The sequence below is a fragment of the Rhea pennata genome, chromosome 1, assembly GCF_028389875.1.
Source record: "Rhea pennata isolate bPtePen1 chromosome 1, bPtePen1.pri, whole genome shotgun sequence".
In the NCBI taxonomy this organism is placed as follows: Eukaryota; Metazoa; Chordata; class Aves; order Rheiformes; family Rheidae; genus Rhea; species Rhea pennata.
The window spans coordinates 70,254,058-70,278,944 of NC_084663.1; the positions used below are offsets into that span (position 1 = coordinate 70,254,058).

At 39.0% G+C, this 24,887-nt stretch overlaps 1 protein-coding gene across 2 annotated transcripts; it reads left to right on the forward strand.

The window, feature by feature from the left end:
• Positions 1-12,631: 12,631 nt before the first annotated feature.
• Positions 12,632-24,476, forward strand: MGST1 (microsomal glutathione S-transferase 1). Of its 2 annotated transcripts, none has more exons than XM_062570405.1 (4): positions 12,632-12,652; positions 18,709-18,857; positions 20,999-21,093; positions 23,828-24,476. In XM_062570405.1, exons 2-4 carry the CDS (start codon positions 18,732-18,734, stop codon positions 24,072-24,074), a joined length of 468 nt encoding a protein of 155 aa, XP_062426389.1. In that variant the 5' UTR covers positions 12,632-12,652; positions 18,709-18,731; the 3' UTR covers positions 24,075-24,476. The 2 variants fall into 2 exon arrangements, with proteins under 2 accessions (XP_062426389.1, XP_062426379.1); XM_062570395.1 differs by lacking the exon at positions 12,632-12,652 and adding an exon at positions 15,955-16,056 and having other exon boundaries at positions 23,828-24,475.
• The last annotated feature ends 411 nt before the right edge of the window (positions 24,477-24,887 follow it).

The window sequence follows — 24,887 nt, forward strand, 5'->3', positions numbered from 1 at the left end:
TGGGCGCTGAGGTCAGTGACAAGCTTAGGATGCAAAATTATAATCACTTAGCCCCACTGTTCCCCAGAGCACATCTCAGCATTTGGAAAGCACTGGGGTGTGGCGTGGGAGGAAAATATTGCCTTGTTTATTCCTGACTTACCTTAAACCGCAGCACAGATTTTACATAGCCTTTCTGCATTTTGCTATTATAGATGCCAAGCCACTACTATACCTTCCCTCTTTAACTAAGCTGAAATTAATAGATTAAATGTTTATTATTATGACTGTATTTCATTGTTTCTTGAATGGGGATAGTTCAATACAATTTCGAACCTGCACAGCCCTGGGGCTATGAATCATGTTTGTTTTAAAAGAGGCAGCACTCACAGACTGTCAGTCACCTGGGTTATTAGAAACAGAGCACTTTAAGAATTACTCTGCCACCTCCTCGCCTCTAAATATAGCTAGTGTGCGTGGGTCTAAGTGAGTTAGCTAGTGTAAGAAAAGGTCTCATTCCAAATAATCAATTAAAAATCCATCATGTTAAGAACTATGTGGGCCTCAGGCCAAATGCATCTTGGATGTAATATTTCTGACTGTTTAATAGAGGTATTAATTATTTGTATTACAACTCCACTGAAAGGTCCTAACTAAGAATAAGATTTCTTTGCATTAGTGAGTAACAAGATCTGTTCCAAAGAGCTAACTGTTTAAATAGGCATGATAGACAAACCGTGGAATAAGAAAATCATCTCTAACCCCTGCTTCACGGCTGGGAAACTGAAAGACAGATTCAATGACCTGCCAAGGGTCACATAGGAAAAAACTAATTCATAAATCCCAGCACAAGGTCTTAAGCCATAAGATTTCCTCTCATTCTTTAATCAATAATAAAACACCATCGATGTCTAAAAACCTAATATCTACCAAATTGCTCCAAGGTCTACAGGCTCGATACAATTAATTTCCATTAAGAACAACGGGACGTGAGGGCACTCTGCACTGACCAGAAAAGTAGGCTTTGCAGAATTTGAAATCTTTTAATGTTCTTTTAATCAGGGATGGTCTAATTAAAATAAAAATGAGAAGAAACAGTTGCCAGACCTTCGACCCAAGCTAAAAGCAAACCAATTTTAAAAACTTTTCAGGCCTAGAAAAAGCAAACTCTGATGGTAAAAATATTTATAACACATTTCCTTTTTTTTTTTTTTTTTTTTTTTTTTAGAAATAAAGTAGTGGTTTTTAGTCTTATTTTGTACATTTTATTAGCCTGTGCTTTTAGGCTATATTGGTCCACACTTTTAAACTCCCTGTTCCTCCATTAGCACAAAACACCATCAAGAGAAATTCTCACAGAACCACCTGCCTGAAGGATTTGGACTTCAGAAGAAACATCAAATATCAAAGAACTTGCAACATGATCACAAGAATCAACAACATTGAATTTCTTCAGTCAATACCTGCAGGTTGTAAGGAAGAGGTTAAGCACTGTGGGAAAAGTTCACCCCTACCAGCCCTCAAAAGACCAATCAGGAAGCTTCTATGAATAACTGAACTGCTTATGTCCAAATCTCTCTGTAATCTCTTTAAGATTTTTCCACAAATGTAATAGGAATCATTATTATGTTGCGCTATACATAGGCATCAGCATGTATAGAGTATAACCATTGCCTCTGCCCAGTACCTTCTTTTGTTAAATTAATTTTTTATTATCACTTGAACTTCAGACTGCATTCTTACAATGTGTTATGGTCATGCCTAATATTTTGCATATAATTGCATTATTGATATTAATGCAATTGCACAGTTAAGCATTTATCCTATTTCAGTTATTGTGACATGTCTTACTTTTATGTTTTTAAAGCACCTAGCTCAACTAGGATGTGTAGCTACCAATCCAGTTAAAATAGCAAATAGTAGTACTCATGTTCTTCTTATTAGAGTATGCTACATTTATAGTATTCATACTGCAGCAAAAATATAAAAATTAAAGAATGTTTCATTACATCCTATTCTGACCCTCCATCATCACATGTGTGTATGTAAATCAAAAACTTGGGGAAAACCCATGGTTAGTCACCACTCATTCTGCTGTAAGATACGACATTTCCATGCCCTCTATTTGCATTCCTCTCTCTGTGATATAATGAACTTTGATCCTCCAAGGCATTTACATAGGTAGCCTACTAGCACTCTTCACTGGAACCTTTGCACAAAGGTGCAAAAACTAAAAGTAAGTTTGCTGCTTTATAAGACATGTGAAGATTTTTGGCCAGTATAGACTCAGTAAATAAAAACTTTGTCCCATTAGTGTTTACTCTGATAAGTTATCTCTAACTGTTGTAGGGTAAAGTTCTTAGGAAATATATCCAGTTGCTATCACTCTGTGCTTGTGATAGTTAAGCTACAGAGAAGTCCTACTCATTCGACATCCAGTCTAAGATGAATGAAACTTAAGGTCTAAAGGAGGTGCCACTACATGTGATTCGGCTTACTCTTCCAAAACATAAAAAGAATTGAAATCCTTGTAAGCTGCTTACACAGAATGTTAGTCACATCTCACAAACCACGAACATCCCTCCTTAAAACTGTTGGCTTTGACAGGACTTGGATCATAGAACAGAATCAGGTTCATTGCAGTGGAAGAATCAAGTCTACCACAGTAATGGCATCCACACTGCCAAAGGTAGCCCTAGACCTGGGTTAAGATGCTACACAGGTGAAACACTGGATATGAAATAATGACCTACAGATACAATGAATTAGGACTAAGCCCACAAATAGACAGTGTACAATACAGATTTGTCACTCACATCGCACTGGTAGAGTGAAAGAGCATTTATTTAACAGCAGCGACAGTTACCAGTCACAGAAACTTCTGAGTTACTTTTGTGGACATGGTAAGGCCTCTTATTTTGGCCAGAATGGTAATAAAAGGCCTTTAGTCTACCTGAGTATCAGCCCATTAAGCAGTAATTATATTTTACATGTTTCTGAACACATATTTTGTAAAAGGTCATGAAACTTTCTAGGTGACTTGTTTATTCAACAAAACTTAGTAAAGGAAGGAAACTTGCACTGATTTTCATGACACAGAGTTTAACAAGACCTTCTGTGGAAGATCAGTAGCAAAAAGCCTGCATTCAGGCAAATCAGGCAACTGTAATGTGCCCTTGACCTCCCTCATGTAGCATTAGTATCAATTTATCTGCCTTGTCACTGGAATAAAAGAGGGAATACTGAGTGGTAAGGAGGGGTGATAAGAGTCCCTGAACTGTCTTGAAAAGTAGAGTGGGTACAATTTCAGGAAGGCTTTTTAGAGCCTATAAATCAAACAGGGCACCTGAAAATTCAGAATTAAATGACTGAAGTAACTTCTTGAAAGGTTTAAAGAAAACATTGACAAAGAGTAATGGTGAACATATACATAATTTAAATATATGGGGCTAGAATATGCCCTTGGGTTATGAGGTTATGTAGAGGGAATAGAGAGGTTCATTTATGTTGCTGAATGGCTGCTAGCCATGACTGGTTGTAGACTGAGAAGGCAATACAGTGACTGAGTGCCCCTTTCTTTGAAGTAGGTGAATAAAGAAAGGGGAGTAGGAAAGGTAGGAAGAGCTTCATGACTTTTGGCATCTGCAAGTAAGGCTGACAGCACATAAAGCTGGGAAAAATGAAACAAGGATTGGAAACAAACTACACCCCCAAACAAGGAATAGTCACTTGTATCTATCATAAGTCTAACAAGTAAGGGGCAAATCCTGCAGCCTTACCTAGAAAGAACAGTTCATTTCAGCACAAGGGAGGACAGGACTGCTTCTGCCTTAGAATAAGCATAACGTCTAATTTTTTCTCTCCGAAATGATTGCCCTTCTATAGGAATAGATTAAGTGTTCTCACAGAAGTCTGTGATAAAAACAGTTCTAGGAAACCTGGCTGTGGTCCTCCCTAGCAGGTTTCAATGGAACTGTCCCGGTGAGACAGTTGTGGGTTCTGGGTATCATGATTCAGAAGATAGAGCACAAGGAGCTAGAAGAAGCCTGTATGACTCATGGACTTAAACTTGTGTTGATGAATTTAGATATGGAGTTTTTCAAAGTAGAGACAAGTGGATATTTAACATTTACTGAAGACAAGGTCTAAAATAATTGGTCTTTCCATTGACTTTGGTAGATTTCGGATCGCAATCTGAAAGATCATAAGCTACCCTGTTTAGTGACATTTATGAAGACCACAAATAAGAAGTGGAACATGAAATCTTCATCCCTACTATGATAACGTCAGGATTGCTCGTGACCAAAAGTCATCGTCTGATAATTAATTGTTCAGCTGGCTATGGAAACAAGCTCAGAATCTTAGTCCACTTCCCACCAAACAACAGCATGCGACTGTCACATCAACAATTTTGTCAGGCTTCACAAGAGAACTTAAGCTCAGTGCCTGGGTCCTCACCGACTGGTCATTCACTCATCTTTTCTAGTAATTTGTTCAGCTCGTTGCTGAGGCGGTTATAACAATCCTTTCTATTCCTGTCCTTAGAACAAGCAGGAGGGAACAACTTATTAAGTAATACCTGCCCATCTGGAAGACTGTCACTTCCTGCCTCACCTAAGATTTAGTTATCTGCTTGATCAGGTAATTCCCTAGTGAGTACAAAGCATTACAAATGGAACTTGGCCAGTATGGCCTACATTATTATTCTTCAATCAAACTTTCATTTGTTTGGGACTTACGAACTGTACCGTACTGGTCTCAGAGTGACTGTATATACAGTGCTCCATAGTGTGCACAACTGAGCAAGATAATTATCCTTCGTGGTCCCTTGCTGAGTCTGAACAGTACAGTACAAAACATAAAATGATATAGACATCTAAAGTCCCTAAAAAGAGCTAAAGGAGGCTTTGAAAAACTTCTGTTCGAAAAGATCTGTTTTCTCAGTGATTTCTCTGAGTTCAAACAAGCTATAAAGCTTCAGGAAGAAAATATGTAAATGGAATGAATATGACTGCTTTTGAGTAGGTTTCTGACCATTGCTGTCAGTAAGCTGATCTGAAGAAACAGAAGCAAATGAATTTCTTAGACAAGGCATTAAGAAATGGATTTTCACACATGTGGCTATTTATTTTTTGCTACTAAAAGCATCATTTTCTAGCACAATTCCACAACCACCAGAAGCATGCATACATACACATACAGAACCTTGCAGGGCCAATGAACAGAAAATTAAATGCCCCATAAAGCAAATAACCCTTTTAAAAGAAGCAGTGATGCCGGAATAAAAATTCATGAAAGCAAAGGAATTAATTCTGAAATCAGGCTGCATTAATACCTAGGTCTCTATTGGTTTACAATGTCCAAATATGCATCAGTAAAAACAGGGTTTATCTGATGGTAGACACGCAATCTTTCTAAAAGTAGTGAAGTAACATTACTACGATTTTCCTTTCTCCACTCAAAATGCATCCCATCCCTTCTCCAACTGCATTCTAAAACAGCCTTTTGAAAGGCAAATTACATTTAAAGGACACTTCCTAATAGCATTAACAGCATGAGTCTCTACGATTGATTCTACCTCTTGTATTCCATGCTCCCTCACAAGAAAACAGATCCTCAGTTTGTGTAAACACCTGTAGCTTGTTTACTTCACTAGAGTTAAAGGTCTAATTCGTGATCTGCATACTTTGGGACACTCTTGTCAGGACAATATGACATAGACAAGGAGGAGGATGTTTATCAGGTACTTTTGCTTGGTTCTATTCTTCAATATACAGTCAATAACGTTTATCCTACTCTCTCTTCAATGCGTAATGCCACCAAAACTCTTTACTCAGCTTCATAAGAAAGTACTGTTCCATTTTTCTTTAATGTGAAGACAGTGCATGCTAGGGGCCAATAATCAGATAGTGCCCTTTGCAAATATGCACCTGCGTGGAAATCAGGACGGGCTAAAAAGCAGAAAGAGCTCAGTTCCCAATACTCTTGTTGTAGCTGAATGGACATACTGGGCTGGGGAGCCAATTGTCCATGGAAAGGGACAAAATCCCTGTTCTCAGAGAGTGGGAAGCTGAATATTTTTCTTTTAGGGACACTTTAGCGTTCTCACTTGCTACACCACTTCTACAGTCATTTTATATGTTTACATATTGATGAGTCACTATAAGTAGTGTCAAGGGCATTTTTCCTCTAAGCTTCAATATATTCAAATACATAGTAAAATGCCTTAGCCAGTAGGTGATTGGCTCATTACTGCTGAAAGAAGGTGAGATTATTGCTTTGCAATCCTCCTTGAGTAAGCAGGTATATATGATTTTTCATGGCTCAGAAAAACAGCAGGAAAAAATGATTTGGGCCATGAGGCCCATCTGCCCCAGATATATGCCATCTCAAAATGTGATGACTTCTCTCCCCCTATGAATTTGACACTATTGGTCAGAATGCTGGAAATGGGAAGGGAAGAGGGAAGTGCTGAAATCAAGATCTTTCCCCACTGCACAGCAGAAAGAGGCTGCTCGCCTCCACCCTAGACAAGGTCTGTGGAAAACCTTGCCTGCAGAAGGGCATCAGGGAGTATTTCAGAGCTCTTACTGCTCTACAGTGCAAGCAGATAAGAAAATCTTACCCTAAATGTGAAAAGAAAGATTACAACAGGGAAAAAAATGGCTACCCAACAAAAAACTTGCACAGTCACCAGGACCATGTTATTGAGGATGTTATTTGCCATCTGTTGTGTAATAGAGTACACATTTTGAAACTGGCTGGCATTCCATTTCATTCACTTCTTTTTCCTATTCCACAAGTGTCATTGAAAGTAAGCAGCAAAGTCACCCTCTTCATGAATTTCTCAACCTGAAATGCTCTCCTGAGGATGGTTATCTTGCTGCTGTGTGATCTAGGCTGAGAGCCTGCGTGTATGGCATTAAAGAGAACTCTATGAATCAAAACTGCGAGACTTGATACTGAGGGATATAATGAACACAAGAGCATCTAAGACTCCATCCTGCTCCCAGAAAATGAGCAGCGAGGGTCTGATTCTGATTTTGCTTATCCGGCTATAAATCAAGAGCAGCTTCATTGAAGTTAGAAGACCATACATCAGTAAAAAGTGAACAAGCAGTGTTTCAGTATCAAGCCATTAAACTCGCAACATAGTATGCATTATATTTAGTACAAAACACTGTCCCAACTTGACTTTGCCTATGGGGTCATTCTGGGAGAACATGCTAGAGGGAATGTTCAAAGTGTGCCTTGGAGAAAAATGGTTATGCTACTGTGGAGGAGTGGGTTAGCAGAGCCTACTAAGTCCCCACCAACTGCCCAGCTCCAACTAAACAAGAGCACTTTTCTCCCTGTGCTGTACTGCCAACTCCCTTCCGAGTCTGCAGCTGGCTGAGTTCTTTGATGAACACACAGCTATTAATTGCTGCCATAAAATCTGATGATTGTATGAGCACTCTTTATTCAAGCTAAACAGAGGGAACAGCTGAATATCCCCTTTTACAGTAAGACTTGAAACAATAGAGACCATCGAAGCCACAACTGGGTCATATTGACCAATGGATTTTCACAAAGACTGGCCAGAATTGCAACAGCAGATAAATTAATTAGTTGCAACAAAGTGTGGCAGAGGGATACTAGTAATCATGGCTTGGGAGAAAAAATAAGAAATGGCATTTTTGTTAAGGCATAGCGCTCATCAAAATGGGAAAGCCAAAGTTACATGAAATAAAATTGCCCACTTCTAACAGAGTAAAGAATACCTGATTTTGTGATGTTCTTTGTAAACAGGATTGCTCCAAAGAACATCATCACTACCAGAGAAAATAATTACGTCCTTGCCTTATCACCTCTTCCTCTTTTTAATGAGAATTGCCTGGAAAAGCACCAAACACTCAGTCACAACTTTGCTCAAAAAGGATTTGTGTTTGGACAGTGGTTCAAAATGCATCGGCACCTATTATTACTGGGAGTTATACGGACCACTAAATGAAAAATGGTCATGGCCCGATTAGGTTTTAAATCACTTACACAACTCCTTTTTTACAAGCTAAAAGACAGAGCAAGATGCAGACTCTTGTCTTGTTGCTTCGGTTTGTTTATTTTTATTCCCTATCCGAGGGCTTTAGGGAGTGTGTGTCTGCTAAGTATTTCTGCAGCTGTTCAAAAGCAATCTTATTGCACAATACAGTGTCTGAATAATTGTCCCAGATGACTATTAAAGTCTACTGCTGCACCATAAAATCATGAGGAGTAATCTTGCACCACAGCAGAAAATATCCAACAGCCAACTCTGCAGAGTGTCATTCCTGTTAGCAGAGAGCTCCCGCAACCAAGTAAAGATTCGGGAAGACAGAAAGAGCACAGGGAAGGCTCTATACCTTAAATTGTTCTTTTTCTTGCAAACTAAGCAAAAAGTTGCTGATTGTTAAATATTGAATTGTCTGTATTCATCCCTAGCCAATTGAAGTCAATGGGCTTACATCGGGGATAACTTTAACCCATTGCATGTGAAACATTTGTCTTTTTGCTTACCTCTCCCTCTTCCTCTCTCTCTCTCTTTTATACACTGCAGTAGAGCAACCACTTTAAAGCCTTTTCTTTAAAGTGTGGTAATACAGTTTAATTGTGGTTGGTTGGCCTGTTGAGGATAAACATACTGATTCCAACTCATTTTGCTGACTCTAAGCCTGGCTCAGTTCAGACAGATGAGAGAGAAGACGTTATTAGTGACCATAGCTATGCTACCTGGAAAATCTCTGCATACTGCAAAAGTATACAGCCTCTTAGAGTAGGACCTATAATTGTAGTAATTGTTGGGTTTTTTTTAACAATGATGTTTGGTTCACGCTGACTACAAATTATGCACCCTAACTGTTAAATAAGAACAACTTGGAAACAAATTTAAAACAAAATTTAACTCTCAGATAAACAGACTATGGGTACTCATTCCTCATGGAACAGAATGTACTAACTTTGCCTTATAAAACTTCTTTCCTGTTGTGAATTGGAAAGAGCTTAATTGCTTAAAGCAAGAATCATCAGTCTTCATTTCCTTTGGCACGATAACACAGGAAAACAGGGGCCTCTATTTCCTCTTCTCATACCCTCTTATCAAATACTTCTGCAGAACCCCACTCCATAGCCCTCTTACCAGATCAGTGATACACTCCAGTGGGGAGCTGGCTACCCACAGTCAGGACAGCAGCTAATGACAGGTGATTAGTGTTATCATCAATACCTTGCTTACATGGAGCACTTAAATTTTTCCTTGCAGATAGTTACTCCTCAATAATAACCACTTGAGCAGCTGTACACTTTTCCTCTCTTTGCTTCAGCTCATATATAAGTATATCCAAAGGGGCAGACAAGCTGCCCTTTCTGTTAGCTAAACATGATTCACATCCCATCAGTGACACACAAACAGTGAGTTAAGAAAATCCAGTTTTAGGTGATTAGCAATGAGCAAAAACAAGCCCATTCACATCCATCTGCGATACGAAGCCAGTTAAGCTTAATAGTGACCAAAGGTTTACATTATCATAGAGCTGTTCGCCACTCCCATGGAAAAATGAGCTTGCTTCAATCCACAGAGCCTAGTTTTTTTACTATCTTACATATCTACATTTGCCTGTGTATAGAAAGCTCACAGTATGATTAGGGAGCACTTTAAAAGTTAACTTTACTTAGCTGCCCACAGATATAAAGGTATAAGGCAGTAAGCCATTTTGTAACAGCAGTTATTGATTGGTCTTTTTAGTGCACCAGCAGCTAGTCCAGAGCTAATAATTTGAAATTAGTTGAAACTAGTTTTAAATTCTTCCTCTTCAGAAAGGCAAGTCTGACATGTAAGATTGCTTATCATTGAGGTATTGCTCATGTTCTTGTGTTTTAACTCATCATTCTGAATTTCAGAAATAGGATGATAGGACACTCATTTACGAGTCTAAGATCACCAGAGCTGAATAGCACAAATTAATGATTTTCCTGTGCATCACTGTATTATGCCTTGTATGAAACCATCCCGTGCAAGCTGACACTAGGAAGAAAGCTTGAATGTGAATTAGCAATGGTGCAGCTGATACTTGTGCAGATTGGCTTTATGAATAAATAAAGGATTTCAAGCTTGCAGTTGTGCCAACCACAAAGACTAGAAAATGCACTTAACTCTACCCAAGCATCTCCTACTAACCTAGGTTTTCCAAGTTTCAGCCCGCTATGTAGCAGATACTGTAACGGCCACAGGTGACATTTGAAGAAATTACATACTCCTAGTAAAGTTCTAGTTTGGTATAACTACATTCTACCCATCTAAAATACCGTATGTAATTTAAATTTCAGATGTCAGAAGCTTCATTTCCTTACCTGCAAAGTCTGTTGTAAAAGCATAAAACTGCTAAAACGTTTTCCTCCTCCTCTTTGACAGTAGCTTTTTTCAGCAATAAGATGCTGAAGTAATTATAACAGTCTATGAAACAATGTGGGGTTTGTGATGGGTAGCATCACAGATTCTCTGCTAAAGATTTACACTTAACAGCTACAACAGAGTTAACGGACATAATTGCTACTTCCCCATTTGAGGCTAAATAGCTGACTAGCCACAGCTCTGATAAAAGGCTGCAGCCCTCATAGGAGTGAGTTGTTTATGAGACTAGGAATTATTTCTAAATTTTTGTGGTGGTTTAGCAAAAAAGTGCCTATGCAATAGACCTAGAAACTGCACCACACACAGAGTGAGGTAAATCTGATGGGCTTATATGTTTCTTTTACTCTGTGCAAAGAAGGTTGGGCTTTTTGCACCCTTGGAAAGGCGAGTAACATGCATAGATTAGAATATCAGAAGACTCTAGTCTTAAAGAATTGAAAAAACTTCAGGTTTTTTGGAGAGTGAGATTGCAAATCTCTCCCTGGATCCCTCCTTGAAGATTTTTGTTGGTGGTGTTTCTGAAAGTGATAGCAGTCAGTAAAGACTGATTATGAATTTGAGTTGATGATCTAACCAGGATGAACATATATGTGGAACTGGGAGAGGAGGGAATTCAAAAAGAGGACATACTAGTTTAGTTGCAGTGTAATTTCCACAAAAAATCCACAAAGTTTTTGCTTGCCTGCATCTAGGAATGTCTTATCTGCAGAGATACTTTGACAACCTCTTGCTAGACACTTCTGTGCCTTGTCAGTAGCTCACTTTTAAACTAATTTCAAGCCTTCTGTGCGCCTTTGAAGCAGAACAATGACATTACAGTAAGAAATCTTCCAGTTTGGTTTCCAGTTTTATAATTTGCTTGTGGTGCTAGAGTACAGCAGTGGTACCACAGCAAGCAAAACCTATCTTCACTAGACTCTTCAATAGTGCCTTTGATGAGTAAAGCATCAATGTCTTAAAATCCATTTTACTCTCTATCGTTTGTCTCCTTTCTGGACCTTGTTCAATCTGTGATATGAAACTTGATAGCTCATTCTACTTGCATAATGAATATTCTTCTCTTTCTGCTTCTTTGGTGATATTTTAAAGGGTCAGATTTTGTTCTGCAAACTGTATTTAATGTTTAACAAATAACTCTTCTCACTGGATTAGTTTAAAAGTAACTTACTACAGAGTTTGTAAAAATCTGTTTTACTGACAAAACAGCATTATAATGACATTGAATCTCTCATGGCCTTCAATGATATGAAATATCTTGCTTTCCTAATAGAAACAGTTGTAAAAACAGAGTAACACTCCAGATCTGAGGTTAATGCCCTTTTCTCTTCTCTTCAGTAGAGCATAGGACTTAAAATAGCTCAACACATACACATTACCGCCAGTTGCAAAGATGGTTCTGTGCTGCTGATGTATTTTCAGAAACAAGACCGTTGCTGCAATATGCACATGCAGTGAAATAGTAATCAAGACAAAGTATTCCATGATGTGCATACACAGACCTATGCATGCCAAAATCCTTTTCTGAATTTTTCCTCAACCAAGCCTCTGAGAGTCAAAGTCTGTAGAGCACCAGTCTACAGATATTTTCATGTGTTGGAATATTTCTTACAATATGTCCATGTGCTGACTTTTGATCCTTATATGTTCCTCAAAGCAATGGTGCTACTTAATGGAAGACAGCAAGCAAATTTAGAGGATAACTTTACTCATTGTCTCTTTAGATGACTAGCAGATAAGCTTTGTGGCTTTTTTTTCGGTTTATAACTGAACAGAAAAACAGTTCATATGACCATAATCTGACAGAGATTCTCTGCTCTCACTGTTTGCTGGTCATCACCTACTGTGAGTGATCACATAAATTATAAACCATTGCTTCTGTGTCATTAGTGAGAGACTGGAATTTTATAAACAACCTGAGTTCCACTACTGATAATTGTTGTTTTCCGAACATGAATAAAAACTTATTTAAATGAATGCTCGATAAAAATAAAGCAAACACAAGAATTGCAAACGTGCAAATCAAACACCTACTAAACAGCTAAACAAATGCCTATGAGTCTTTTATTATTATTACCTAATGACATTGGCTAGGAGCCCGAGTCTTGAACCATTTGAATGCAATCTGGCTAGTTCTGTGCAAACACACAGCACTTCCTGCCTTAGAGCCCTCTCAAGAACGCTGTTTTGTGCTCTTAAGTTTGTTAAAATGAAGAACAGTTGAGATGAATTTAATGAGTTCAGCCAAATGTAAGTATGTTTTGATGAAACTATTAATGTTTCAGTTATGTTCCCTCAGTTGTTATATCTGTTCTTGAATACATTATCTCCCTAGCTTAATGCAAATTCCTCTCCATATTGAAATCTTTATTTTAATCAAATCCATGTCACTTTCACATGTCCATTTCCCCCCCCTTCTGTGTACTTAGGATTTCAGCTTTGGTTTTATCCTTACAAACCATCATGACTGAACATACTAGAAGAGAAACACTGGATGTATACAGTTTTTGGAGTTATAAGCTGAACCAAAAGGTTGCTTATGCTGCAGAAGCCTTCACTGAGGCAGTAGGAGGCCTTCCTCACTGAACAAAGATCCCTTCTGGGTGTTTTTGAAGCAGTTCCCCAGAGAACCTAGATAGCAGTTTGAGATCTTCTGAAGTAGAAGCATGTGAATCACAGTTAAATTACATAGGTGTCAACACTTGATATAGCAAAAGTCCTTGCTAACCAGGGGAAGTAAGTTTTAATTGAGTAGCACAAAAACTGACTGTGGTCTGTTATCCTGAACACTCTGTAACACTTTCCTTTTGGCATTTAGACAGTCTGTCAGATTTTAAGTTAAAATATGTACTGACTCTTACACTGTTCATGATTTGTTTTACTTTATAAATCACTAGTTCATTTAATGCAGGAGGCATTATTTGTCAATTTTACAGAACAGCTGTTGATTGAAGAAACAACTAACTTACATTAGCAAAGTGGTGATAAACAGAAGCTTCAGATGTAGAAAATATATTATTGGTTCACTCTTTACCAATTTAATTATGGTGAATAAACGGAGACACAAAAGGAGACAGAACTGAACAAGGTTGATCAATACATGCTTCTCCCTTGTCTTCCTTGTAGTCAAAAGGGAATGATTATATCTGAACTTACTGGGCAGTATCCATTCCTTGCTGGAGGTTAAATGAAAAGCTCTTGTGTTCGTACTTCGACGGTGACCCCAAAATTGTGTCCTGATTCTACTGTCTCTGGCTGTATGGACAGTTCTTCAGATCAATGAGAAAACTGTCATGAAAAAAGAATTGCTCACGTGAATTAGGTTTGCAAGATCAAGTGCTTCGTGATCAGTATAACCCTGGGCATTGGGCTGATATGGCATCCCTGATTTACAAGAGTAATCCTATTAACATCAAAGGGACAATTCACATGAGTGAAGACTGTGAGAATGAGCCCCTCAGGAGCAACTAGCACTACAGCTATGTATCTAACCTCACTTAGATCACAGCAGTTTTCAATGTTGTACAGACACTTTACGCTGCTACTGAACTTTTAAAAGAAAATAGACCTTGAACACAAGTTCACTTCTGCCTTACTGGCTACAGCCCTGGTTTTGCATCCTGCTTACAGACACTTCTCCCGCATTCTTAAGCAGTTCAGGTTTGCAAGAAATATGGCCTCCTATTTTCTTTTTTTTTTTTTCTTGCCTTTTTTCTTGTTTTCCTTTTTCTTTTGTTGTTTTCCTTCTTTCCTTTCTTTGTTTTCTCTCTCCTCCCTCCCTCGTTATCTATCTCCCTTCCTTAGAATTAGGGCAATTAAACAATAGTAGGAAAAAATTAGTAAGGTGGGCCTCAAAACTGTAAATGTACAAGCTTTCTCAATTTAATTTTTTTTTTAATATTGCATATATCAATGTCAAAATTCCATAATCCATAAAACTGAAATGAGAAATCCAAATGAAAGGATGATTTTTTGTTGAATTTCTGGATGCATTTCCACTTCTTTTTATATTTACAAATCTAATTAAAACGGTCTTTCTCCAGGCTTTTTGACATTTCCAAGTCTAGTTCTGAGATTGGTTATAAAACAATTACCAACTTTTGTTTTCAAGTATAATATATTGGTTTAGTTTAGCTCTGTTAACTTACCTTCTTTTTAAACTGGCTCAGGTATGAGTTTGTTTGAAAAAAAAAAGAAGGTAACAAAAAATCATTATAATTCTATTGCACTAATTATGATATGTGATTGGGCTATATTATGTGCTAGGTGGTGTACAAGTACATATGAAGATACAATTTCTGCCTTGAAAATGTTATGAGCCCTAGAAATGTTTCCCTTTTTTATAAATCTATTCTCTGGGAAAAGAAAATCTGCAAAATTTGCACCCTCTTGCCCAGGTAGCTACTCACGCTCCTCTGAGCTGTTCCCATGGCTTCAACGGAAAGACTGTTTGCTGTGTGCTTAGGGAGAACAAAGGTTGTAGAGAGTCCAGCTTTTACAGCCAGGTATAAAAACGGTTCTGATTCTGATGTCCTTGCTCGAGTGAGTTATCTCATGTCTGACGGTAATAGCAACAGTCACAAGAGGCCTTTGCAGAAACGCAGGCATTTTCCTGGTGGCATGAAGCATGCGAATGATGTCTATGATGTTGAATGTATGTAGCTAAGACTAATTTTCAGTGATGATACGGCTTTAAAAATTGTCTTTCTTTCTACATACCTTATTTCTGAAATCTTTACTGTATAGCTGAGTAACCTTGTCTATACTGTCTTTTTTATTATGAGCCTTTTAGTCAAAAACTTTGTTACAGTTATAAGGAAGAGAGTCCGGAATCAGTGTATTTTTTGAAGAAGAACAAGAAGAAGCAGTAAGAAGTTTTAACGTCAGGTTTTCTCCTTTCTTCATATGTTAGCGTGCTGGCAGGAGAGCTCCATGGCCAGTCCTGAAATTCCTCTATTTTCTGTTATGCTTTGCAGAACCAAATGATGGGTCCTGACTGTAACAGCCCTCATGGTTTAGCAATGCATTTTTGCCTTTGGTAAAGGTTCAAATCTGCCAGAACAATTTAAGTACTGAGCCTTGAAGGACTTCTAAGTAAGGTTTTAAATAAGCGCCCGGCCTGCCTAGGAGGCGTGTGGCCAACCTGTGTGGGACACTCCTAACGAAGGGTGAACTGCGGTTGTGACCTTCCGGTTCTCTCCGCAATTTTAACATTATTGCGAAGTCCGAGGATGGTCAGACGAGAGGGTTTTTGTTGTTGTTGCTGTTGTTTGGGGTTTTCTTCCCCCCCTCCCCCCCCATTTGTTTGCTCGTCCTGCTCGTCCTTAAGGCGTGAGGCCCGGCGCCCTGAACAAGCCCAGCGATGGCGGCGCGGCTCGCCGGCACACGCAGCGGAGCTCTGCGGCCGCCAGCTCTTTCCCGAGAGATGTTGGCGTGAGGAAACGAGCTGAAGCCTGGCTGCGCCCCGGCCCGGCCGGGCCCGGCTCGGCTCGGCCCGGCCGGGCCCGGCCCCGAGCTGCCGCCGCCCGCGGAGGCGGGGCGCGAAGGAGAGGGCAGGGCAGGCCGGGCCGGGCCGGGGTGGGCGCGGGCTCAGCGGCGGCCGGCAGCAGCGGGGTTCGGCGCGGTGCCTACGCGCTCCGAGGGGACCGGGCGAGGTGCGTGAGCGCTGCGCGATGGCGGCCGGGCCGGGCCGGGCCGGGGGCGGCGTGGCGGGAAGTGCTGCGCGGCGGCGGACGCGGCGCTTCCGGGCGCCCTGGGGGTGGAGAGCGGTGGCTGCACAGCGGCGTTTCCCTCGGAGAGTTTAATTATTTCATTATTTGTGTGCGTGGGGAGGGATCGCTGAGACCTGTTGTCCCGCGGTTTGACCGGCTGCGGGCGGTGGTCGCGGGCGGGGTTGACCTGGCCCCCGGTGCAGTCGCCGCAGGGGTTGCTCTGTGTAGGGGTCGGTGCTCTCCTCGGCCCCCTCCTTCCCCCCAAAACAAAGTTTGTGAAAACCCTGAGGTATTTCACAGAGGGTTCCGCCCACTAAACTTTGCTGTGGTCCGTGTCTCTGCTTTGGTGACTGATTTAGGCACGGCAGGCAGACGCTGCCTGCGCGCACCCCGGCTGCGAGCTTGGCGCTCGCTACCGGCAGCTTTCCCGGGGAGTGCTGCGGGGCAGAGGTGCATCCGCCCCTGGGGTTACACACACGCCGTGAGTGCGTCAGTCCGCGGCCCGCATGGGGGACCGCTGCGGCCCGCGGGGGGCACCGCCGCCGCCCGCGCGCCGTAGCCCGAGGAGATGCTCCGCAGGGGCGTTTCGGGTGCCGAAAGGTCCCGCGCGGGTTTTTTTGCAGAGTCATGGGCCTGGGCACGGCAACCGCGGACAAAGAGCAGGACAAAGTTCCCAAGTCTCTTTACCCGTCCGCTTTGAAGGACCCGTGCCTGGGATCTAGGTCTGCGCGCCTACCAGATGTGGGCTTTGCCGCGGAGAGGTGTTACGCGTCCAGGTCAGGCCATTCGTAGTTTCAGTAAAAATACCATGTCCCCTTAAACCTTATGCTGTTGTACAATTTAAGGTTTATTACGGCTTTTCTGCTGAGGTTAAAACTATAAATTTCTTGCCTTCGGTAAGATTTTTGATCCTGCCTCTTCCTAGTGAAGACAGGGCCTGAACTTTGTGGAAATTTGAAGAGGCCAACCTCTCCAATTGGGGAAAATGGATTAAATGTGGTACAGTTCCCGCTGGAAGGGTATACAAAAGTTGGTGAATGGTTTCTCATGGCTTTGCGTAGTTCTTGGACATGTTTTTAGCATGGCTTTCATGTTCAATATGGAAAAGTGCTCTGAAGCTATGGGTTTATTTTCTCTTTGTTCTGTGAAACTCTACCCAGTTTTTGGTGTGAGGCAAGTTCAAAAATTATAGTTTCTGTTCCCTCCCTAGTGCTTCCTGAGAAAATCTCTGCTGATTGCTGGTTATTTTGAGAACTGCTGCACAGTAATGTGAGAGAAAAGAGTTGTATCAAATTTCCCACAGTCCCTAGGCACACTGGTTGGCCCCGACCCAGACCCTCTTTTTGGTGGATAAAACCAGGAGCAAAATCCCATCCAGCTCCAGGCAAGGCTAGGTTCGTTTCACTGAGCGAACAGCTGTTCACCTCCATGCTGCCCATCTCCTCTCAAAGGTGCCTCTTAGGAACAAGTGTCTTCTGCTGCGGCCAGCTTATCGAGCCTCTGTTCTGTAATAGCTGGCTCTCTTGCCTTGCTGAAGTCAACAGGAGGAATCATTGGAGTTGTAGAAAATACAACTTTTTTTTTTTTTTTTGATTAAAAGCATATCCTAGGAAATAATGAAATTAACAGTGACAAAGGAAAATTTATTTTGGTCTCAGAATGAATGAATTTCTTAGCCAGTAGCTAAGAAATGCTAGTTTTATGGATTCCTACTCACTAAATGCATGTTTAAAACACTTGATAAGCCAAAAGCCTTACACTGTGCAGAGCAAAATTGAACGTATGAGAAGATATGCCGTTGATTTTATATGCGTTCAGTCTTCATTACATTCTTAACTTTATGGATAACACTTACTGATACAAGATACCACTTTCATAGGATTGTGGTTTTGGAACAATCTCATTAGAAAGATACTTCATTAGCTTAAACCTGCCATCTTAAAAGTGTAAACAGTTCTCTGCTTTTTGTTGTTACAGCTGACTTTGAATTTAATCTTTGCACATGAATTGTGCTAAAAACAACTTTTAAGAATTAGATCTGAAATTAAAAAATGAATATATAATTAGCTTTGATCACAAGTTACAGCTGGGAGAGAAGATACGGGTTTGTTTGGAAGCTGGAGTGCAATTCTAATTTATGGAAAAGGCAAGCAATAGTAATTTTCCATTTCAACCATTAAGTTGGGAAAATATTTTTATGTATCTCATTTCACACTTTTTATCCAGTAATTGTTTCGGGAAATTCACTAGTTAAAATGAATTGGTCCAACTGGTGGTATTGGAAAAGTGTACTAGTTTCTGTACCTAAATTTTCTTTTTGCAATCATGTTAAATATTTTGGTGATGTATATTTTGAGAGTTTAATAAGCAGATACTACAAAAGAGAAAAATTAACTAGTAGCATAATTTATAATCTTATAATATTATGTCATTGTGAAAAAAAATGAGGAAAATAAATTTGTTTGAAAATGTTTCACAAAGGAAAAATTGTGCTTTTGCTGCAGTGGTGCTAGAGAAAGCTATTCTGACAGTTATGTTGCTGTACTTTCGGTTATTATAATGTTAGTCTGACTTTTTTCCCCCTTCTTTTTAAAGGTCATCTGTGAGAATTGGGAAAAATGGCTAAACTGACCCAAATAATTGACAATGAAGTCTTCCAGGCTTATGCTACCTATACAACTATTGTTCTTCTAAAAATGATGCTAATGAGTTCTATAACAGCATACTTCAGAATAAGAAGAAAGGTAAGAAACTGTGAATACTATCTGGTAGAAGAAAGTGAAATTCCTATTAAAATTCAGAGTTATCAAAAATGCTTCTTTCCTTTTCAGCTTTCAAATATTAATGCTTTCCATGTTGGGTTTTGTTTCTTTTTCTTTTCCACATAATCATGTTCTGGGTTTGGCCTATTGATGCTGTGTCAGCCTCAAATGGAGGATGTCTTTTACCTAATTATGAGACTGTATCTTACAGTTGCATTTGAATTATTCTGTCCTTCTAAAGCAATTTTATCCTTTTTAAATAAGAATTTTTCCTAACTGTAATTTTCACTGTATTGTGCAGAGTGCTGGTGTTGAGGGTACTCAATTTATAAAGCAAATAAAGTATGATATGGAGCCATGTTAAGTGAATAAACAGCTAGTAGGGTCAGGAGAGGGAACATGAATTGTATTTTTATACATCTGTTGGCCTGTCATCCAGTAATTTTAAAGCTCTTTACATTCCCTAATTGTTTTAGTCTTTCCATTTCAGTTAGGTCATCATATATATATAAAAAAGTCATTTTATAGAATGAGCAGTGGGTTAAAAGTTTGCATGGATTGAAGAGGAGGCTAGATAAGTATACGAGAGACGCATTGAGGTTTATTAAATAATACAGAAATTGCCTCTACCTTAGGAGAGAGTGCTCATGGGAAGTGTGTGTTTGCCCTGTGCTCCATCTTCTTTAGGCATCTGCTAATGGCCACTTTTGGAAACAAGGTCCTGGGCTGAAAGAACCCTGGGTTTGTCCCCTATGGTTCTCTTTGTGAGAACTGTGAGATGGGGTGTGTGCTTCAAGGATTTTGTTGCAGTCCTGTTGTAGAAATGTTACTTTATGTTCTCCCTGGGTGTAAGACGATTGCAGTGTTCATGATGTTAGTCAGTGCCTTTTATTATGAGGTCCTAACAGCACAGCATTTGAGCTACTGCTGATTTCAGATAATTCTCTAGGTGTTTGGCACAGCTGAAAATTGAGCCTAGTATAGCACACAGATTATGCTATATTTTCAAAATAGAAGCGAGATTTCTGTGTCTTCACATTACTTGCTTTTGTTCTTGCAAAACCAAATCGATTGTACTAGTCCTATACGTAGATCCAATGAAGTCAGGTATTAATGTTCATATTGTGTTATTGTCCATATGTATGCAGATGACAATAGACTCTTCATTGATCTGGATTTTCTTCTGATGGATAATAGTATCGTGAATGGACAAACTACTGAAGTCACTTTTATTTTCTATTTAAAGCAAAAAAGTCTTTAAAAGAGAAAATAGGCAACAGCAAAGAGTTATGGAAAATGGAGGAAAGCAGGGAGCAGAAAGGAAAAAAACTTTTGCTGATGTTGATACTGCTAACATGTCTCCAGAGTTGAGGTCAGGAATATTTCACAGAAAGGAATCAAGGCTGCCTGAGAAAGCAATTATGTAGCTTTCTTAAAATTTAAACCTATCTTGCCTGCATAGCCAGGACAGTCTACAGTGTGTTGCCACAGATGTTACCACAGATGTTACTGCATGTAGTATCAAGGAGAGATCTACTCCAGTTTGTGCTAACTGAATATGTGGTATTTTCATATACGGTCTTAGGGTATTTGGAAGTAAAAGGGTAGTGTAATTGGCAATATTGGTACCTGTGAAGAAATGAAGCAACTTATTTGGTCATAAACAAGGATTAGAGTACGCCTTTTGGATACTTTTGCTGTGTAGACTTCTGAAGGAGGAAGGAGTCCAAAAGGGCTTTAAGATAGTTTGTCAGGAATAGTGAAAAAAAAGACTCATTCAATACTAGCAGCAGTTCTGCCTTCCATTTCCTGTTTCTCCTCAGCCCATTGAAATTGCTTCAGGTTGAGTATCAATCGTTGTCCATGTTTTCTTGTTTTAAGAAGGCTTAATCTACATGCATAAATTGCATTGCAGTAATTTGTCAATATGCAAGCATGTATAGGCTGGGTTTAAGAATTCAGTAATAAAACTAAATGAGGTATTATTCCTGGTGCATTTAACTTCAGGAAAGTTATGCAAAGTAGAGGCATTAGTTAAAAAAAGAGTAACCTTTATATCAAGCTCCCTTGACTAGAAGAAATATTCTTGCTTCTATTGTTTTTTGCATGTTTGTTTCGAATAGGCATTTGCCAACCCAGAAGATGCAGCATCATTGGGTAAAGGCGAGAGTGCTAAAAAATACCTGCGAACTGACGCAGATGTTGAACGTGTGCGCAGGTAAGCATAGGAGTCTATCAAAAATTATTATTAAATACCATTTAGTACTAATAAGGGAAATAATTTCAAGCTGTTTGGCAAACCTATGTGTTTTTTGTGGTGCTTTATGTTGTAATGTTATAAACTAATTTGTCTAAATGAACAAACGATTCCATGTTCAAATGGTCAGCGTGCATACTAAAATAATAAATCATTGTTTGTCTATAATGGCTAACTCTTGGATAGTATTCAGTATGCATGGGGGAAATGGTAAGAATATTACAAAATGTGATTGTAAATGTAATTTAGTATGAAGCAGTGAGTTATGCTAAGTGTAAATCATCTTCTGTATAATTTGAGCATGAACAGTGATGGTTGCATCCTTTGCTAAAGTGTAAAGGAAATAACAGGAGGAAGAGGACTAAAACTACTATGCAACTCTGAGTTGTAATGAGGGCCTAATCTGGGAAATTGTAGTGAGTGGGAGTTAAAGCCTGTGCTCTTTTTGCTAGATTGAATTGGGGTTACTCACTAATGTGTCAATTGTGCAGTAAAGTTGACCAGCCTTCTGGAAGAATGCTATTAATAGTATGGCAGTGTGCAACCTGCAGTATATGTATTTGGCTCTGCAAGATTCACAGCAGAATGTAAACTATATTTCAGTGGGCTAAATATTGCATCTTACTAAATTTTATTTGTGGCAAAAATTTTCTGTTACCAAAATCATATCTTTGGAGATGCTATTTAATACACTTCTTGATATACCTGTGCTAACATGGGGTGCTTTAATGTCTTAATGTTTTCCATATCTTATTCTTTGATGAAACTAATAGTTAGTTTGCTGTATATGTTTTGTTTTATTTTATTTTATTTTATTTTGGTACCAAAAACTTGAATGTGAATAAACTACTCTCTTTAAAACCTCTATTGGGGAAAATTTTGAAAATAAGTACCAACTCTAATTTCAGAGCAGTGCATCCTTGAAAATGTAGATGTTTGTAATTCCATGAAGTCTAGTATATTTATATATTTCTCTCCTGGATTAAAATTGCAGAAAGAAGAGTCTAATCTCAGTGGGCAGTAAAAATGCTCTGCACTTTCCTTTTCCATCTCTTGTGCATTCAGGGAGTCATTAATTGTTTAATTCACTGCTGTTAAAAATGAACACTTTTTGGTGAGGAGTCATTTCTTTCTATTTGTAGTTTCTAAAAGGACAGAAAAATCAATACTAACTTTACTACCAGATACCCCTTTAACTTGCAATATTACCTTAGGAAAATGACAACTACCTCTCAGAGTCACTGACAGATCAGATTTTTAGAAGACTCTATTCTTAAATCCCATGCAATTGTTTTGCAGAACTGTTGAGACTTCCCCTGAACTATTAGCTCAGCCCAGTTCTAGTGACTCCACTGGTGTTGCAGCATCCTTTTTTTTTTTTTTTTTCCTCACAACAATACCTCAAAATGGATGTTAACTATATCTTCTTTTGGAAGCTTCATAGCAACAGAGAATGCCGTATAGATTTAAGCATGGCTTACTTCTCTTCTGTATAAGTGACTGAGATTTGTTGCATTTATAGATAGGAAGAGACACTACTTTCTTCAGTTTATTTGTTCTGATAAAACAATTAATGGAGGATGCTTTTGCTTTTAATGATAAATGTGTTCAAAAAACAGCTGCAAAACAGCACAGTGATCTGTTCCTGGTTGGCACTGAAATTTGACATAATTAGTAAGGCTTAGAAGTTGTTTCAATCAGCAAATTTGACTGGAATTATAATTTTTCTAAAGAGGTAAAGGGAGCACAGAACGTTCAGGAAGAGATGTGGAAGAGTATCTCAACATCTGGAGCTCAGTCTCAACACATTTTTAGTAAATTATATTATGGTTTCAAAATTCAGATGTTTCTCAGCCATTTTAGTGCTTAGTAGTGAAGAAAAAGAACCAAAAGAGTAAATCACAACTGCTAGATGCTCAAAAGTAAGTCTTCAAGATAACTGAATTTCCTGAAGCTTTGGTAGAAAAAATAAAAAAAATTTTTGCTTGAAATTCACTATGGAAGTGGAATCCAAAAGTGACATTGGAAATTGTCAAATACAGCAAGGACAAAATGTATTTGTAAAATTCTTTTTTTTTTTTTTTTTTTGCATATAATACGGATTGAATATTGCTGAGTACTATTTTGAGTTAAACTCTCTATGCAACACAAAACATTAATTTCAAAATTAAGGATAGTTAAGAAGATAGAAGAAATGTCATGACTATGCAAGTGAGAGCATGTTTCTTATTTTCTTTATGGAGTTTGTAGGTTTGGAATAGAACATCTGGACCAAGAAGTCTAGTACTTGCAGTCATAGTCATCTAGGTAACTGATGTTCAGTTGAGAGAAGTTGTAAGAAAATTCCAGCTGCGTCTCTTCCTCCCTTTCCTTTCCTTGCATCCCTGTCTACCAAGATGCAATCCTGGTGCAAGTCCCAAAATAATATCATGATTCTAGAGAAAAGCCTAATACCTTTGATGCAGATCAGAAGCTTACAAATACAGGGTGCCGCAAGAGACGGCAGAGCAATGTCAAGTGAACATGATTTCAGTTCCTCAACTGGTTTTGTGAAGTCCCACACTGCAGGGGAAGGCAGCGGTTGTGTTATGACCTTACCAGTAGCATACTTTGAAGATACTGAAAAATAATGAGGCTTGAAGTGGTTTCTTTAACAAAATTTAACACTATAAAACAACTTTTCTTCTTTCCCCAGATGCCACCTGAATGACCTTGAAAATATTGTCCCATTTCTTGGCATTGGACTGCTGTATGCTCTTAGTGGCCCTGAACTATCCACAGCCTTGCTCCATTTCAGGATCTTCACTGGGGCGAGGATCTTTCACACTATTGCATACTTGACTCCTCTTCCCCAGCCTGGCAGAGGTTTGTCTTGGATGGTTGGGTTTGTGGTTACCATCTCAATGGCATACAAAGTGCTGAAGACTGGGCTGTACCTGTAACAGAGCCAGAGCTTCCCTGTGTTATCCAACATTCCATGTAAAATTTTCGACAGTGTGTACTGATACCTTGAATAAGCCACTGTAAATTTTACATGGTGACTAGAATTCAGTTATTAACAGAGGCTTTTCATTCCTATTCAGAAATGTTTCTTTTTAGAGGTGGGGTGGGTGGGGGGGTGGGTGGGTAGATCCTTCTCCCTATATTCCCTATTCATGGGCTGCATTGCCAAAATAGTAGATTGAATTTTCTCCCTGTGATTTGTCAAGTGCTTATGATTCTAAACATATGATGATGCTGTATTGATAGCATGTGTGACAATTTTCTACAGATGGACTATTTTTGGCTGTAGCTCTGAAGTCTAAATCAATAAAGACAAGAGAAAAAAGTGTGTTTGTATTTTTGTTTTCATTTTGACTCTTCTAACTGCAGCCAGCAAATAGAATGTCACTATATATCAGAAGGAGATTCCAATCATGTAATTTTTTGAAAAATATTTATCTTAATAATAAGATATAGCAAGTAATGCTAGGCTTTTTGTAGAAAACTTTGATGAAATTGTTGTTGTGTAATCCACTTTGGGATTAAAAACCCAAACCATAGCAATTCCATTTTTCTCAGTTGAATAGATTTAAAAAAAAAAGGCATTTCTGCTAAAATTCTATTTAGTGACACTGGTAAAAATTTGAATTATTGAAGTTGCTCCAAATCTAGGTTTGGTAACTGGATAAACTATGGGTGCTGTGTAGAGGAAATTCTTTATTTTGGATGAATTCAGCATAAAACAAGTGACACTTGCAAATGTATATACTAGG

What these genes read in the sequence shown, in the direction of transcription:
- MGST1 (XM_062570405.1), top strand. Translation starts at nt 18,732, where the DNA reads ATGGCTAAACTGACCCAAATAATTGACAATGAAGTCTTCCAGGCTTAT. An exon ending in ACTTCAGAATAAGAAGAAAG is followed by an intron (nt 18,858 to 20,998) that starts GTAAGAAACTGT and finishes TGTTTCGAATAG; the next exon opens with GCATTTGCCAACCCAGAAGA. An exon ending in GATGTTGAACGTGTGCGCAG is followed by an intron (nt 21,094 to 23,827) that starts GTAAGCATAGGA and finishes TTCTTTCCCCAG; the next exon opens with ATGCCACCTGAATGACCTTG.